Source organism: Thermobia domestica, chromosome 7, assembly GCF_964235325.1.
Source record: "Thermobia domestica chromosome 7, izTheDome1.hap1.1, whole genome shotgun sequence".
In the NCBI taxonomy this organism is placed as follows: Eukaryota; Metazoa; Arthropoda; class Insecta; order Zygentoma; family Lepismatidae; genus Thermobia; species Thermobia domestica.
Window position 1 is genome coordinate 234,791,672 of NC_137460.1, and position 18,121 is coordinate 234,809,792.

Genomic DNA, 18,121 nt, shown 5'->3' on the forward strand with positions numbered 1-18,121 from the left:
ACTCTACTTGACAAGGTAATAAACAAAGCAAATTCTTACTTTAATGTCTTTTAATGTAATCTAAAGGCTGATGTTTCAACTACTATGTCTTTGTAATTGTCATTGTGATTCGGACTATCAAGAAGGGAATGGAATTGGTATGCTTAGGGATTAATTAAACACAGAAGTCCCGGATGATTTACTTAAACTCAATTGTAAGCATTTGTTCCTACTGAACTAATGTTTACGTATGTTCACTACTGCAAAATTGTTTTACAAAACCAAATGGAACGTAAACAGAACCAGATGGAAAACCTGAATATTAAGGTAGAAATTTGCTTTCTGTAAATACCAGTTGAACAAACAACAGTCTTACGTAAATTAGCATGAGTAGAATTTAAAGATTTCGATACAGAAGCAAGAAAATTACGGCCTATCAGAAAGATGCTAAGAGAACAATCCATTTACTATTAAATATGAAGAAGCTACACATACAGAAGAAATTTTCTTACTATTAATCAGAGTTTATAGAATAGAAACAGAAAGTTAAGAATAAACAACATGTTAATTGCATTATTATTATTATTATTATTATTAAGTCAAGGAATTCTATGATAATATTCCAAGAAATATGTAACAATCAGACCTTGTTAAAAAAAAAAAAAAAAGAAAAGAAAAAGAAAACTCAGCTCGTGATTCTTCCGAGGCATCTATCTGTTGCCATGTTTACAGGCTGCAAAAAGACTAGAAAGCTTTACTTTTTAAGAAAATATCACTGCCGTAACTAAAATAAGTATTTGTAAGCTATGCTTCACAAGGAAGTGCTCTCTCGCTCAGTCAACATAGGTTCGCTACATATATTATGTTTATAAAGTAATCTGAACTAATTTCAAGTCACGTTTGCGTAAAGAACAGAGTTAAACTTACCTGTAGTTACTGGAAACAATGATTCATTGTTAATTTGTGATTCTACCCAGTCCATGAGAAGGGAGATGTATTGTGGAGCTGGCAGTGGAGTAGGTTTCTTGTATTTATGTCCGTCCGCCCATAAATACTCGAATTTCGGCCCTCCACACATCGTAGGACATGATTGATCTGTGCAATTCTCACTTACAGTCCCATAAATCAAGTTGATGCGGTTGAAGAAATCAACCACTGAAAAATAATCAAATATATTCAACATTAGTATATTTACTTCATAACAGAATTATGTATACATTCATTCTATTTCCATAAGAGGTGAGTTGATTTTGAGTTTAACGTTCCTTCGAGCAGCGAGGCTATACGAGACGGGACCTACTGATTAACGTGGAATCCGAACCACATGAGCTCCCCGCCGGGAATCGAACCCAGATCTTTCATCTATTTCATAAGAAAAGAAACATTTGATATAATTATCCCTAACTAAACAACCCACCCTACGTTTCGTATAGTCTCGCTGCTGAAAGGCGGAGGGGAAGGTAATCCCCTCATAACCCTTGGAAGTCTATGACCGGCAAATAGTGCACATTTAACTGAATAATGTGTACTTAAATCATCGGCTCGTAACACCATTATTTCCAGCTTTCTAGATTGGAGTTCGATACTTCGTAATTGAAGCAGCTAACCAACTGTCTCATGATTCCAAATCAATGTCCAAAACTCTATGGACAAACAAAAACCGAAACCGGAACTAACCATTTGGATGACACAAATGACAAGCTTCTTTTTATATCGTTACAACACTACTTTTGGCAGTATGGTATTATAACAATCTCGACATACCACATAAATTATACAAGAAACCTGCTGATAACAAATTTATGCAGTAGTTTTGGATTCATGAGCTGCAATAAATGAAGATTTTTCCCCTTCAAGTTAGCTCGTAAGTTACTTGTTTAGTTACGTTAAGCTTGTAAAATACTAGGTGCACGCACCACTATAGTTATGCATAGGATGAACTCCAAGTACCGATGTTTCGTTTGTTATATATATATATATATATATGTGTGTGTGTGTGTGTGTGTGTGTGTGTATGTGTAAAGGTGCCCATAAAGTAACCGAAGTTTTACAAGAACCACCACCTCCTTTAATTATGTTACTGCACTATGACAACGCTTAAAAGATTATTGTCTAAGCTTCCTATTAGTGCCTGATTAAACAGGTTTGATGCTGTTTGCATCTGAGTAAGCAAACAAAAAATGCAAGGAGTGCGAAATCGTCGTACGAAACTGCTGAATGTTTCATCGCCCGCCACGATGCACTTTAATAACTTATTGTCCTGTATTGCTGTAGTCACCAATTCCTCACATTACTCTTTCCTATTGCCTGTTTGCTGCTCCGTCAAAAATGCGAGAAATCTTGCAAAACAAGCACACACTTTCTCATTTTCAGGCCCTTGGTTAAAATTAACCTAGAACTTTCTTTGTTTATCTGAAGCATGATTGACAGTTGCTGTGTAGTCAGGTGTCTATTAGTTCTCACTGGTGCACGGAACTTCTCCAAATTTTCCGCAGTCCTTGACATTCAAGGGAGTTATGCCTTTTCATCATTCTCAACAATTTCACTTCCATATTTGAAACGCTTGTACGATTGATACACCTGGGATAATCTTGCATCACCACACAGTATCTTTACCATCTGTGCATGCTGGTAACTTTTTCAACAAGATAACGCTCGGCCACACAACCCATGTTGAGGTTCTTCCCTAGCCAGCAAATTCACCCCATCTCTCCGCAATTGAACACGTTTGAGGCCAGCTCGGACGCCAACTACGCGCCACTGCTGGTCTGAAACATATCGAGGCGCAGATGTTATGGATGGACTCACTTCAGACAACCATACGACACCTCTCGACTCACTTTCAAAACGCATCAAACATGTATCCGTACCCAAGGAGGTGCTATAAATTACTGATATATGCAACCAGTATTATCCTCGTACAACGGATTGGTCTCATATTGTAATCATTACAAGGAAGTTGTGTGGCCTAGCGACCGTGAAGTTTCATTTCATTCCTTTTTTTTTTTTTTTTTTTCAATTAGATATTGCTGAAATGTGCGTTTTTTTTCGTACTGGGAATATATTTGAAGCTTCTTCTCCCTATTTGATACCCATTTCAATGAAATTGTAATGTCTATTTTTGGGATAAATTCTATTTACTTAAGATGCACTGTTTAATCAAAGTGGCACGATGAAAACCTAGCTTCAGGTGGGTACGAAGTTCCAAAATTCACTTCAAACGCTTCAATCATTTTCATGTGATGTAATCACAAATAACAGGCAAGGTCGCTTTCAATGCATCGAGAGTAATTACAGAAATTGACTCCTTCCTCCCCTTACAAAAGGAAATTTCGAGGAACTCCAGAACACCTGTCAGCTTATTGTTCTATTTAACTAAGTCTGGGCTTAAGTATAATCGAAACTATCACCAATCAGCTTAGTGATCCCGAAAACTATGGATTCAACAGTAATATCTCGTTTGTTTTAGACATTTTACTTCTTATCCTTTCTCATTCCTCATGCCGATCGATGCTGAACTTGGGCAAACAGCATCTGGAGTGTCACTATTAACCTAAGGAACCCCAAAAACTATGGACTGGGCACTAATATATATTGTTTTTGATTACTTTAACATGACACTTCTTTTCACCCCATCCCTTCTCACCCCTATGCCAATGGAACTGAACTTGGACTTAAACAACACCAGGAGTGTCACTATTCATGTCAGCGACCCCCAGAACTACGGATTACACACTAATATTGGTCGTTTTCGATTATTTTTACGTCATCCACTTCCCATTTTCTACAGATGTCTTACACACAGGGTTTGCCCAAGTGGGCCCAGCCCGAAAAAACCCGGTGGGTTTTTTCGGGTTGGACCCACCTGAAAAAAACCCACTTTAAAACCCACCTGGGTTTTTGAGCTATTTGTTAGTATATTATTGGTACAACTAAGGAGATCACATTGAAAGTGATTTTTATCAGATTTTAGACTTTCCTTGGGCGAATTAGAGGCTTTCACGTTAAGGTATACAACAACATTCAACATAAGATCTTATAAAGTTCTGAATGCACTAAATCAATTAAAAAAAAAAAAAAACTTACCTTTGAGATACTTATAGTACAAATTAATGTATGGATTATGCTTATAGCCTATTTGAAGTAAAATAAGCAATTTTGTACTTTAGAAAATATTTTCCGTGAATAGTGTGCTCGTCGACTTGGCGACACCGAGGGACATTATCACTCATACGTTTGACGGGTTTAGGGTCATAGGTGCCGGTACTAATAGTACATATGTAAATACATTACTAAAACTATTAGTATTATTTCTTACCTTTAATGTAAAACAAGTTTCTTCAATTAAAATTTGGTTTTCCAACAATAACAGTTTAGTTCAGTTGTTTGTTGCTACTCTTCAAATAAGCATTCTGTAGAATCAACACCAGCAATAGTGTAAAAATTCCTGTCAAATTTAAGAAGCTTAATGCTCGGGGGTGCGAAGACTATGTAACGCTTACTATTTCAAGTACTGAGTTCAAATTTCCGTACTAGTGGAAGTTTTGATGTACACGCCGTGAAAGAAATGCTCGGGGAATTCCCGAATTAAACGCAGAAGGATCGGAAATGAATACTTCAACAATAAAACCATTCATTTTATGCTTAAGCCTGCCATACGTCCCGTAAAAACAGCCCCGTTTTTGGGTCCGAGTGTCCCGTAAATTTAGTCGGGACAGGGAAATGTCCCGTATTTTAACTCCGTTTCATTTCTGCTATCAATATCAGCTTATTCGAAAAGTGAAAAACAAAAAAATCTGACATTGACTGGGAATCCTGCAATTAGTGAATGAATAGTTCGCTGTTGCATGTAACAGTTTCGAGGAAGTTATTACACCACCCTGTTCGACTTGATAGCAAGCGAAATTTGCAATGCTACTTTTTCATTGAATTTGATGGAAACTCGGATACTCTCCGGAAAGATGGCTTTGAATGTTTCTACATTTAGAAACACAGGGAAGATGGCTGATCTTTTCTCCAGCAACACATTAGATAAGTTAACACGAATTATAATCTTTTTCAGAGGCTAGGGGCACAGAATTGTGCTTTAGTCCAGGTTTTAGAAAAGTGTAAATCTGGTCCTGACAATTACACACGACACAAGGAGAAAAATCAGCTTTTCATCAGATTAAACTGACGAACGTAATTTTGGCAAATTCAGCCATGTAAATAAATATTGCTAAACGCGCGAAGAATATTGAAGGTAGATTGTACCACTGATTTAAATAATTTGCATATTGTTTTCCTGTAAAGCATTTTTATAGTACATCTGAAGTTTTTAGGCATCTTCAGTCTGTACAATTAATTGCAGGGTACGAACAGAGAAAAGTAGCTGCTGCTTTGTAAACTTTCATCTATTATATTCTTAATAAATAAATAAATAAATAAATAAATAAATAAATAAATGAAATGAAATCTTTAAGTTTTAATCTCACGGTTATCTCTGCTATGCTCAAGGTGACGGTGATGATGAGAAAAAAATGAAATGACGGAATGAAGAAAGTGGAAGGAAACGTGAGAATCCCGAGAAAACCCACACAAAGATGTTTGTCCACCACAAAGCTCACTTGGCGCGAGCTGGGATCGAACTAGGAACCCCATGCACTAGAGGTGAACGCTCTACCACTTAGCCACCGCGGCCTATTATACTTTTGTTCATAACCAGACTACAGTTCGTTGCATTGGGTTGGAAAGTTGAGGGGGGGGGGATCTGAGGTGTCCCGTATTCTCATGGAGAAAATGTGGCAGGTTTATTTACGCTGGAAGATGTTAATTTCATATAAGACATTTTAAAACATTTATTTATTTCATACAACATGAATTGTATCTTTGTTTTAAATTAATAGACCCCTTTTGGTAATCATATTTGGCGAACGTCAATCAGGTTTCTGGATTACTTCATCTACATTTGTTCATTTGTCTGCAGAGCTCCTTCATGGCTATGCGGTTAGTGTACGCGTTTTCGGCGTGGGACCCGGGTTTGCTTCTCGGAGGAAGCTCATGTGGTTCGGATTCCACGTTAATCAGTAGGTCCCATCTCATATAGCCTCGCTACTGAAAGGGACGTTAAACATAAAATCAGCTTAATTCGTTTGTCTGCCTCTACCACACACACTACATGGTACAACTTTCGGCCAAAATTTTCAGAGTACAAGCACGAGACACTGTAAATTTCTTGTATAGATTTTGGCGGCATACCAACGTAAAATATCAAAATGGCGGTCATTTTCTCAAACCAGCGAGTATCCACGCTACAAAGCGCAATTTTCAGTCTTTCAAGTTGAAATTTTGACGGTGGAAGCACGAGATATGCTAAATTTGCTGTATAGATTTTCTCGGCGATCGGAAGTAAAATTTGAAAATGGCGGCCATTTTTTTCAAAACAGCAGTGAGTAGAAAATTGTTGCAAGTTGTGACAATGACAATCTTGAAATATAAATCAGATTTTAACACTTTTACCCCAAAGACATTGAAATATTTCGAAAAAAACCGATTAAACCCGAAAAAACCCAATTAAACCCGAAAATACACGAAAAAACCCATATGGGCCTAGGTGGGTTGGGCTTTTTCAAAAAGCCCGGGTTTTTTCAAACCCTGCTTACACAGGATTGATAGTGTCACTATTCATCTTAGCAATCCCGACAACTATGAATTTGACACTAATATCAGTCATTTTCGATTATTTTTTAGATGTCACCCCTTCCCCCTTGCTAGGGTATCTTACCCCTACGTAGATTCATTACTTCCAGACCAGGCAAATGCTGGGGTGGTACCTAACATATACGTCCCAAGACGCTTCTTTCCTTCCCTTTCCCCGGATAGTGTGATTGCCGACGGGTTAACAGCCATAGATGCCGAAAGCCCAGAAATCAAAATCCTATTTGGTCTAGGAATTAATTCGTGCGGTTGGTACGCACACATTGAAGCTGTAGTACAAACACAAAATACATAAATACCTTAAGAAAAATATTGTCCATCGCTAGCCACCACTTTCGCCCATCTGTCAGGCAATGTACGGATTCCGTGGCGAAAGAAGTCCTCATCCTTGGAAGCGATCCAGTCAGAGACCCATGTTTCGATATCTTCTGAAGAAGTAAACCGCTGTCCAATCAAATCGTTGTTCATGCAATCGAACAAGTAGTAGTCCGAAGGAGCAACATCTGGTGAATACGGCGGGTGGGGTAAAACTTCCCATCCGACATTTTCTAAATAGGTTTTGGTCGGTTTTGCGACATGTGGGCGAGCGTTATCATGTTGAACAATAAGTTTATCATGTCTGTTCTCCCATTCTGGTCGTGTTCTGGCCAGAGCTTGCTTCAAACGCATTAATTGTCGTCGATAACGTTCTCCATTCATAGTTTCACCCGGTTGCAGCAGCTCATAGTACACCACACCTTTCATATCCCACCATATGCACAGCATAACCTTTGCACAGTGAATATCTCGTTTTGGTTGTGATGGACCTGGTTCACCTGGTTTCACCCAGGCCTTTTTTCGTTTAGGGTTCTCGTAATGGATCCACTTCTCATCACCCGTAATAATTCGATGCAGAAACCCCTTTCTGCTCTGTCGTTGAAGCAGCAATTCGCAAATGGTTTTTCGTCTTTCAACGTCTCTGTCTTTCAATTCATGTGGAACCCAATGTGACATCTTTTGAATCATTCCCATGGCTTTCAAGCGTTTGGAGACTGTTGTTTGATCAACGCCTAATGCTGCTGCAAGTTGTTCCTGCGTTTGACACGAATCCTGCTCGAGCAATGCTGTCAATTCTTAGTCTTGAAATTTTTTTGGCTGTCCAGCTCGCTCTTGGTCTGCCAAGCCGAAATCACCACTTCTAAACCGTGCAAACCACTTCTGACACGTTCGCTCAGCTAGAGCATGGTCACCATACACTTCCACCAAAATACGATGACTTTCAGTCGCACTTTTCTGCATGTTAAAGTAATGCAGCAGGACACCCCGCAAAAACACTTTATCAGGCACAAATTGCGCCATGTTCACTTAACTACAAACTGGTGTTGCTGACGCTTTAATCCACTGCCCTATACTACGAACGATACGCGATGACAGGGGTTTGCAACACATGTGTGGATACACGGAACTGTGGGACGCTCCGTTCGTTGCGCCATCTCTTGTCCACCCGCACGAATTAATTCCTAGACCAAATAAATTATTACTTCCGGTTGCAACAGCCCGCTAAGGTCCGAGATGCAGAACACATATAAGAGAGAACACATTTCACGCTGTTGCTGTTTTTGTTCTAAGCGGATCACAATTAAAATCGGAAGTTGTACAGATTAGACTTCTTCAAAAAAAATCTTTCAGTTTAACGTCTCACGTTTATATTCTTGAGGCTAAGGGAAACGATGATTAAAGCAAGTGAATGATGATGGAAGAATTGGTGAAATAAGAAAGTAGGAAGAAAGGGGAGTACCCCGAGAAAACCCGCGGACACAATGCCCACCAACTTACTTGGCCCGGGATAGAACCAGGGATCCCACAAACCAGAGGCAAGTGCAATACCGCTCTTGTTTTTTAAAGGACGGGAAGAGAAAGTATTGCTACAGCACTGAATCCATATTAGAAATTTCTCGCTACGTAGGACTATTACCATTTTCGTTCAATTGTGATCACTGGTGAAAACAAAACCACTTCTGGTTTGAATAGAAGGCTAGGAGTGAAAATGAAACCTAGTCTTTGGACGCTGAATTCTAATCAAAAAGTAATTTCTCACTATCAGTTACCGTTTCTGTTCTATGCAGGTCAATACTGAAACCAAAAATGGTAGTACATTGCTACCACTTCCGTTTCCGGTTGGTGGGAAACCTATTCTTGGGACGCAAAAGCCATTTCAAAAATTCATCTCGGTATCTATTATCGTTATCGTTCTATGGTAATGAACGTTTAAACCAGAAATAATTTACTTCTATCACTTCTAATTTCAACGGAGTGTTAAGATAGGATATGGAAGTTATTCTTAAACATTGGAATTATATAAACAATTTCTTGATATCTCGTACCGTTTCTGTTTTAGTATCTGGCGACAGACAACACCGTTCTCTAAGACTTCCCTCACTTACGCATTGCACAGTTTGGAAGTTAAAAAAAAAAAAGTTAATGTCTTACCCGAAGTTTTACAGCGAAATATCTCAATGAAATTTTATAAAATAATTAAGCTGATCGTGACACATTTACCCTGAAATAAGAACTTTGTGACCGAGCAAAAACTTCCTCAGAACAGCAGGAAATCGTGATCCATAGATTGAGAATTGTTGGTCTAATTTAAATATGACTAATAATTCCCCCAAGCGTGCAGCTTGCTGTACATTATAGGTTAAAATCATTCTTAAATAAGTTATAATTGTTTACTTCATTTTTTATTATTTGGCTACGAACTAACTAGCGGTTATAGAAATGTTAATGCTCAAATCTAAATAGCTTATGGTCCTTCACTTAATAATAAACACCAAAGTACGTTCATGTTCAGCATAATCACTATCCGTTTTCAAATAATTAAATCGAAACAATACAGCTTAAGTTGTAATTAAATCGACACAATATATTACTGTGGGAATACACAAATATCAATACTCAAATATAAATATGGTTACAGTTTGATTTGATTTTCTAGCTTAGCATCCCTTTCAGCAGCGAGGCTATAGGAGATGTAGACCTATAGCTTAACGCGGGATCGAAGCCACATGAGCTCCCGCCGGGAATCGAACCCGAGTCCCCACGCCAAACGCGCGTACACTAACCACTTTCCATCACGGAACTCCAATTAAATATGGTTTCGGCACTTGTCCTACTCTTTTTGTGATGCACAACATCTCGTCCTTGTGTTTTCTCGGGGTACTCCCGTCTTCTCCTACATTGTCATTCCACCAACTTTTCCATCATCGTTCACTTCACTTCATTTCCCATCATCCCAGTCTCCTTTAGCCTAAACAGCATAATCGTGGGACGTTAAATACAAAGATTTAATTTAGTGTCCTATTTTGAAGCAGTATACTTTTTAAGTTGCTATTAAACCCTCACAATAATTTTAAATCGGCAAATCCCCAGCACGCTAGCGTCATTTATTGGCGTCATGCAGGCAGCGCACGTAGAGACATATTAGGGCGGCTGTTAACTGTTAGGAATTAGCGAGATGTTATCATTTTATAATAATTACTGTAAAGAGAAAAGCGTAAAACAAAAGCAGACTGCGCATTGCAGTTATCCTACTGCATTCTACGAGTATGTCAATAACACAGTCAACTGTCAAAAATGAAAAATGAAACAAAATCTATAAGTTTACGTCTCACGGTTATGCCGGCTGGGCTAAAGGAGACTGTGATGATGGGAAATGAAAAAAAGTAGGAGGAAAAGGGAGAACCCCGAGAAAACCCAGGCACATGGTGTTTGTCCACCACAAAGTTCACTTGACGCGAGCTGGGATCGAACCAAGGACCCCATGCACCACCACAGGTGAACGCTCTACCGCTGAGCCATCACAGACCTGTCAACTGTGAAGTTTGCACGAGACGACGTCAACTAGAATTCGAAACTCTGCGCTCAAAGTTAATCATTCTATCTCTAGACCCACGAAGAAACGGATAACATAAGCCAAAATAAAATAAAGGAACCGTGGTCCGAATTAACTATTAGCAGGAAAATCATTATGTTTCCTAAGCTAAATGAACGTAACACATTTTTAAAATGAAACTTAGGATTTGTATTCCGTGCTTTCAAATGAAAGACAATCGCTAATTTTACTCAATACGGTTGTAACACCAAACAAAAAACACGCGCTGAGTGATGTTTCATTCAGGAAAGGAACTGCTCACTACTACTAGTAGTAATAACAGTAGATCACGCAATAGTTTTTTTTTCGACGCATTAGTGAAAGAGATTCTTTCTTCCATAATTGTCTGTAATTAATAATATCCAGTGAGTGAGCTATGCTACTGCTATTCAGAAAGTTATTTTCTACCCAAGGCCATCACGGCCTTCAGACTATTATGGTGCATGATTTTACACAAAGGAAAGGACAGTTACGACATCAATTTAATCATACATGGCGAAGGGACTGAAAACGTTCAACAGTACGCGAGGCTTCCCTCCATAATCCATTCCCTGTCTGCCACGAACAACTCGAGTATCAATGAAAATAGTTTATAACTTCAAAGGGAACATGAAGTTCACTTTCACTCATATATTTAAATACTATTTATTAAGAATGAACTTAGCCAAATAAAGACAAGCAATAAAATTCGAACGGAAGATAGTACGAGTACTTATTTTCTACGAAGTTAAAAAGTTCGTTCATTTATTCGTTCGTTCGTTTATAATAAATCTTCATTTATTGTCTGTTATTTGCGAATTTTTCAATTTTGAGCGCTCCATTCGGTAGAGCACCAAAAATTATTTAAGAAAGTTATGGGACTTTTCGCGTCACTCTTACCGTTCCCAAGATATTGGCCAAAAAAGTTCCGATTTCGAGAGATTTAAGGAGCCATATATCGGGAACCGTAAATCATAGAGAGAATATATTTTTGCGAATTTTTCAATTTTGAGCACAATAATGATGTTTCATATTCTTTAAACACCTGTTTTACGTGTTGATCATAAAATTCACCACCTTAATCTGTGTGTATATTAAACACGGGCGACATTTTTTTTATTATTATTTGTATTATTAGTAAGGCCCGGATTTGTATGTAAAAACATTTTTTTTTCGAACATGTACAACCCCAAAACAAAGTTTATTATACCAATTAAGAGTCTGTAAGTGTAAATTACAAAATTTCACATAAAAATACATATTTTCTGAAAAAGTTATGTAAATAAATATTTTGGACATTTTTGTAATAAATACATATTTCAAATAATTCTCCGTTATTTTATTCTAAATTTCACAACGATTTTTTAAAAAAGAAATTAACATGGGGAAAAGAATAGGCTACATAAATTTACAAGCAATTTCCCATATGTAGAAACAGTGTCATCATAAATTCTACTTATCTGTGCTGGAGTAACTTGTGCCAAACAAAGAGCTTCGAAAGGAGCGCTTTGAAGCCAATACTGAGGGGAAAACTACTAATAGGTGAAGAAACGGTAATCGTAGGCACAGCACTATATTTTATATTACTAAAGAAGAAGTGTTTCGTTGCAGTGCGTTATCATTGCTTTCACCATCACTTGATTCTGTTAGTATTAGAAAATTGGAAAATGTTATAGTAGGTGTACTGAAAGATGATTAAATAATTTCCAAACAACATTTCTTGCTAGCCTCTACAGAACTTTCAGTTACGAATCACGTGACAATTGTCTGGCTGTTTAATGAATCTTTGCACATTTTGTGGCCGAATGGTGTGAAATATGACAATGTTTTGCTTTTTTTGACTGATCGTGCACCTTATAAAAAAAATGGGGAAAGTTGGTGAAGCTCTTTCTGTATGCTACCCTAATATGATTCACGTGACATGTGTCGTACACGTCCCACATCGATTGTGTCAAAAAATCCGAACCCTTTATCCTAAAGTGGACAAGTTAGTATCAAAGGAGAAAAAAATCGTAAAATTGCCAATTTGAACTGAACTTTTCAAAGAAACAAATCCCGATCTTTCACTTCCTCCAACATCGGTAATCACGTGGTGGGGTGCCTCGTGCCTGACTTAATGCAGTACTATATTATGCGGAGAATTTTGAAGCATTCGTATCTGTAGTAACTAAACTAAACACAGACGATGCTTCATCCATTGAAATTGTTCAAGATTTAATGAGTGACTGGGCTTTCATATCTGCCAATTTCGGTTTCTTGACTCACTCTATACAGAAACTAGAAACTACCAGAGATTTATTGAGTACTTCGGTTAAGGAAGTACAGTGGGTTGAAAGAAAGTGAATGTTATTACTGCTTCGAAAGCTGAAGTCGTAAGAAAAAAATTAAGGGTTTGTTTGAGAAAAACATTGGCTATAAAATACTATGTAAAATATCTGAAATATTGGAAGGCCAAAACACAAGTAAAGTTGATGGTATGAATATTCGTGATATGTGCCTTTTCAAATACGCAAAGTTAACATCGTGTGATGTAGAACGTTCCTTTTCGCAATATAAGATACTATTCCGTGACAATAGGCATGGCTTTACGATGGACAATTTGGAAAAGACGTTAGTTACTCACTGCAATGCACATGGAATTTCAACATCTGATGAATAGGAGCTATTGGTGAGTACCAGTATTTATTTTTCTTTTGTTCAGCGTTTTCCCATACTTTTCCTTGTTATTTTTTTTTTAAATTTTTAGGAAATATTTTTTTATTCTTTTTAGCACATAAAAAATAAATATTTTAATTTTTTTTTAGCATATACAAATCCGGAACCTAGTTATTAGTTTTACAATTTTAGGACCTTTTCCTTGTTTTTAACAGAACGCAACATGCATATCGTAAAAAAAAATATCATTATATATATACGTAGGCGAGTCAAAAATTATTTACACTTTTGTCGTAACTTTTGCGCAGTTTGTCTTCTGTCCTCGCATATTTTATTGTTATACTGTTGTGGTAATGCTGTGAAAGTGTGATCTTAATTCCTCTGTTTTTCTTCCTTCTCTTGCATATATATCATGGCTGCTCCATTAGAAGTTTGAACCAAAGAAGAACAACGAGCAGTGATCCAATTTCTCTGGTCGGAGGGTGTCAAAGGGTCAGACCTTCATCGCAGACTATCATCGCAATATGGGAGAAGTGCACCTAAAACTGTGTTTTTGTGGCTCGAAAAGTGTAAAAGTGGTCGAACAAGTGTAACGCATGACGAGGGATCAGGACGGCCATCAACCTCCACTACAGATGACAACATTCAACAAGCTCGAGAGATAGTCCTGGCGAATAGGCGAATCACTATCGATGAGGTAGCAGCTGCTTTGAATATTAGTCATGGCTCTGCCGACCAAATCATCCACGACGAGCTCGGTTTTCATAAAGTCTGTGCACGGTGGGTACCAAGATAGCTTACTGCAAAATACAAGCTCACTCGTGTTAGGGTCTGTCAGCGCTTACTCACTCGCTTCAACAACGAAGGTGATGCATTTTTAAGCAGAACAGTCACCGGTGATGAAACATGGGTTCATCAGTATGAGCCAGAGTCAACGCGCCAGAGTATGCAGTGGAAACACCCTGGATCTCCGACGAAGAAAAAATTCAAGACTGAGCCATCAGCAGGAAAGGTTATGTTAACTGCGTGTTTTGGGATTCACAGGCGCTCATAATGGCAGAGTTCATGAAAAAGGGAAAGACGATCAACAGTGCGAGTTATAGTGAAATGTTGGAAAATAACCTGAAGCCGGCAATTCGAAACAAACGCCGAGATTTGTTGTCGAAGAAAGTTTTGTTGTTGCATGACAATGCACGTCCACACTCAGCTCATCACACTATTGAAACCATCAACAAGCTGAAATTTGAGTTATTGGAACATTCTCCCTACAGCCCAGACCTAGCTCCATCTGACGTTCATTTGTTTGGGCCACTCAAGGATGCTTTGCACGGTCGCCGATTTGCCTCAGATTTAGACGTCGTAAATGCGGTGCAAAAGTGGCTTCACGACCAACCGAAAACCTTTTATTTGGAAGGAATACGTAAGCTCGTTGACCGTTGGGCCAAGTGCATTGATGAGGAGGAAGATTACATAGAAAAATGATGTGCATAGTATAACCCTAGCTTTATGTAAATAAACTGAAGATTTAAAAGTGTAGATAATTTTTGACTTACCCTCGTGCATATATATATTTGTAATTATTATTATACTTTGCAATATTTTGCATGCCTGCTAAATCCATTTTTAATGTTTGTTGTCTTCGTAAAACAACATATCGTAGAACGTTTTAACAGAACTCTTAAACAAAACACGTGGAAAAAATTTAGTACTCAAGGAAATTATAAATAGATAGATATATTACAAGAATTGTTTAATGAGTAGAACGATTGGTATACAGCCTGTAGAAGTTAATAAGAAAATTTTATTTCTTTTAAAGTTCGTTCTGGCAATGTTCTTGGAGCATTCTGAACTGGTTAAACTCAAATGTTTCACTGCCATATTTTCTGGTGACAAGGGGTTGACATGAAAAATTAATCGAAAACGACCGATATTAATGTCGAATCCATAGTTCTCGATGTCGCTGAGATTAATGATTATAGGGTCTACTCCCTATAGCATTGAAGTCCAAGCTCAGTCCTCATTGGCATGGAGTGGGGAATAAAATACCTCAAATGACTGAGATTAGTGTCGAATACATAGTTTGAGTTCGTCAAGCTATCAGGTTACAATCGCGATGACATTTAATTCCAAGTTTATGCATGAATGAGCACGTCAGCTGGATTGGGAATATACAGGGGCAACGTCAAAGGTGTTGCTCACACATTCATATACTGTATATATTTGGGTGTATGTATATGAGTGCATATTCCAGCGTAACTTTGAAACGCTTAAGCACTTTTAACCAATGACAAACGGAAGACAAATCATGTTCAATTTGGAAAAAATACTGTGAGAATGAGACCATCACGGACGGGGTGGAAGTTGCAAGGAAAATGAAATGAAATCTTTGAGTTTTACGTCCCACGGTTAGGCTGGCTATGCTAAAGGAGACGATGATGATGAGAAACGAATGAAATGGTGGAATGAAGAAAGTGGGAGGAAACAGGAGAACCTCGAGAAAACCCACGCACACGGTGTTTGTTTACCACAAACTTCACTTGGCGTGAGCTGGGATCGAATCACGGACCCCAAGCCGCAGAGTGAACGCTCTACCACTGAGCCACCGCGGCTCCGAAAATTGGAAGGAGTGACATGTAAAAAGTAATGGAAAACGACTGCTTTTAATGTGCAATCCATAGTTTTCGTGGTCGCTGAAATGAACAATGACGTTCCCAATGTAGTTTAAGTTCCTCCCCCATTGGCAGACGGGGAGGAAGGGTAGGTGAAAAAGTCAGGTTTTCAACGTAACATCGCGCTATCCGTATAACTCAGAGAGAGAGGAAAATTTAGAGTAATTCGGGAAATTTGTCTTTAAAAATCCTTCTTTGTAAGTTTGGCGTTCCCTACAGCGACCCCAGATAGGATAAGATTACCAACCCTAATGTACCCTGAAAGTTACGTTCGGGTATTGATAATGTTTGCTCCAAATACTATGCCCGTATCCCGAACAGTGACATAGGAAAAAATGTTTCCCAATCATGTTTGAATATACAAAATATCGTACAGAAATCAGTACTTATACGATGTAAAATAAACATTTCCGGACAGGGTACTACCCACCCAAATTTCATGGTTAGTAAGACATTCTCTTCATTATAAAAGATATTGTCCAAAGCCGGTCACACCAATAGTGCCAAGACGTAAGAGGAAAGAGATTTCTCTGAAAAATCTCTCTTTGCTAATTTGGCGCCCCTAGAGCGGCCTCTTTTGTGAGTACGCAACCATAATGTACCTTGAAAGCCATGTAAATTTTTACAATACGCATTCTGCTTATGACAGTAGACTCGCTTGTGGGTAATAATGTCAAAAAAATATCACTTGACTCAACATGGAAACAAATGCTTTTTGATATATTTCAGTACATTTTCCAAAAATATGAAGTAAAGCATGATGAATGAAATAGTATCTATTGTCAATCAATGTAAGACAAATAAAATGAGGGGATAGGAAAGTGGATGGTGAAGAGGGGAAGCCATGTATTCATTTTCATATTGGACAATCCATCATGCAATCTTACGCAAACACGCAGAAAAATACCTACGCTTCACTGTATGGGTTATGACGTTACAAAACAATTGAAATTAAAATAGTGAGGCAGCAGAAATTCCCCCTACCCTCTGACGTCACCGGCCTACAAGTGTTTGTCTCACGGAGAAACCCGTTACATTATTCAGGGGTCCTTCCAAACACAGGTGGAACCATAAAATATAGGTTTTGGTGCAAGTAAAGGGCTTTTACAGCTACCACTTAGGGAATGAACTCCATCGCACCACTCTGATGCGATGGTATTCCAAAAAGTTAAGTTCAACTTCAGCCCCAGTGAGGGTAAAACTGGGGAATGGGAGGGGTGACATATCAAAAAAGATGGAAAACTTCCGGTATTAGTGTGTAATCTGTAGTTTTCGGGGTCAGAAAAACGGCTGATGCACTTGAAATCGCTTTTGGAATATAGTACCCACCTCACCTCAAGCTCAAGCACCCTTTCATCACATCAATTTGAATAAAGAGCATATTGTGTGGGATGTTTCAAAATTTATGGCAAGAGTAGAGTATCTTCTGTATTTTTATCATTATACTTGCATTGAAATAAGTATCCTAAGGGCGAAGGGGATTCAAATATTTTCCATAATCTTATTCTTCCTGTGAGATGGGCATTTTAGCTTATGTGTGTATATATATAGGGTGAACTTGAAAGATGTACACCAACTCAGGAAGGTGATTCGTGACATCAAAAGAAGACAAAAAGTTTTCCTGCATGTTGTGGAATTCTGCGTCGTGTACGAGTGATAAGGGTGACAACTTGGAATCGAAAATCAAATCGTGACAATTGCAACGGAACAGAAAGATGTGCACATACTTCGGGAGGTGATTCGTAACATCGAAAGACGAAAAATCCTCTTGCATGTTGACGCATTCCGCGTCGTGTACGAGTGACAAAGATGCCAACTTTGAAACGAAACTAGAATCCTGACTATTGGAACGGAACAGAAAGGTGTGCACACTGTCACTCGTACACGACGCGGAATTCGACAATATACAAGAGGATTTCGTCTTCTTTTCATGTGACGAATCAATTCCCGGAGTTTGTGCACATCTTTCAGGTTCACCCTGTATACTATGAAAAAGGTCATCCACTATATACTTACACCCAAAACACCGAGAATGATTGCAAAGCATCAAATATACGACACAATGCATTGAAATTAAATAATTCTAACGAAATGTCGTTATATTTTTACCATATCTTTTAAATAAGAAAACTTCGAAGTGGTGATCAAGAAACCATACGAAAGTATACACTATATTGTACGAAAATCAAATAAGTTGTAAGTACGTTATACGGAAAAAATTTTCTGTTATCAC

At 38.2% G+C, this 18,121-nt stretch overlaps 1 protein-coding gene across 2 annotated transcripts in view; it reads right to left on the minus strand.

The window, feature by feature from the left end:
- Positions 1–18,121, minus strand: part of Mob3 (MOB kinase activator 3) — a 56,276-nt gene that overhangs the window by 21,996 nt on the left and 16,159 nt on the right. For both annotated transcript variants that reach the window (XR_014132269.1, XM_081765969.1), the window contains exon 3: positions 907–1,134. Coding sequence is in view for 1 of the 2 variants with exons in the window: in XM_081765969.1 (XP_081622095.1) it covers positions 907–1,134 (228 nt within the window). In the remaining variant the exon portion in view is untranslated. The remainder of the gene's footprint in view (positions 1–906; positions 1,135–18,121) is intronic.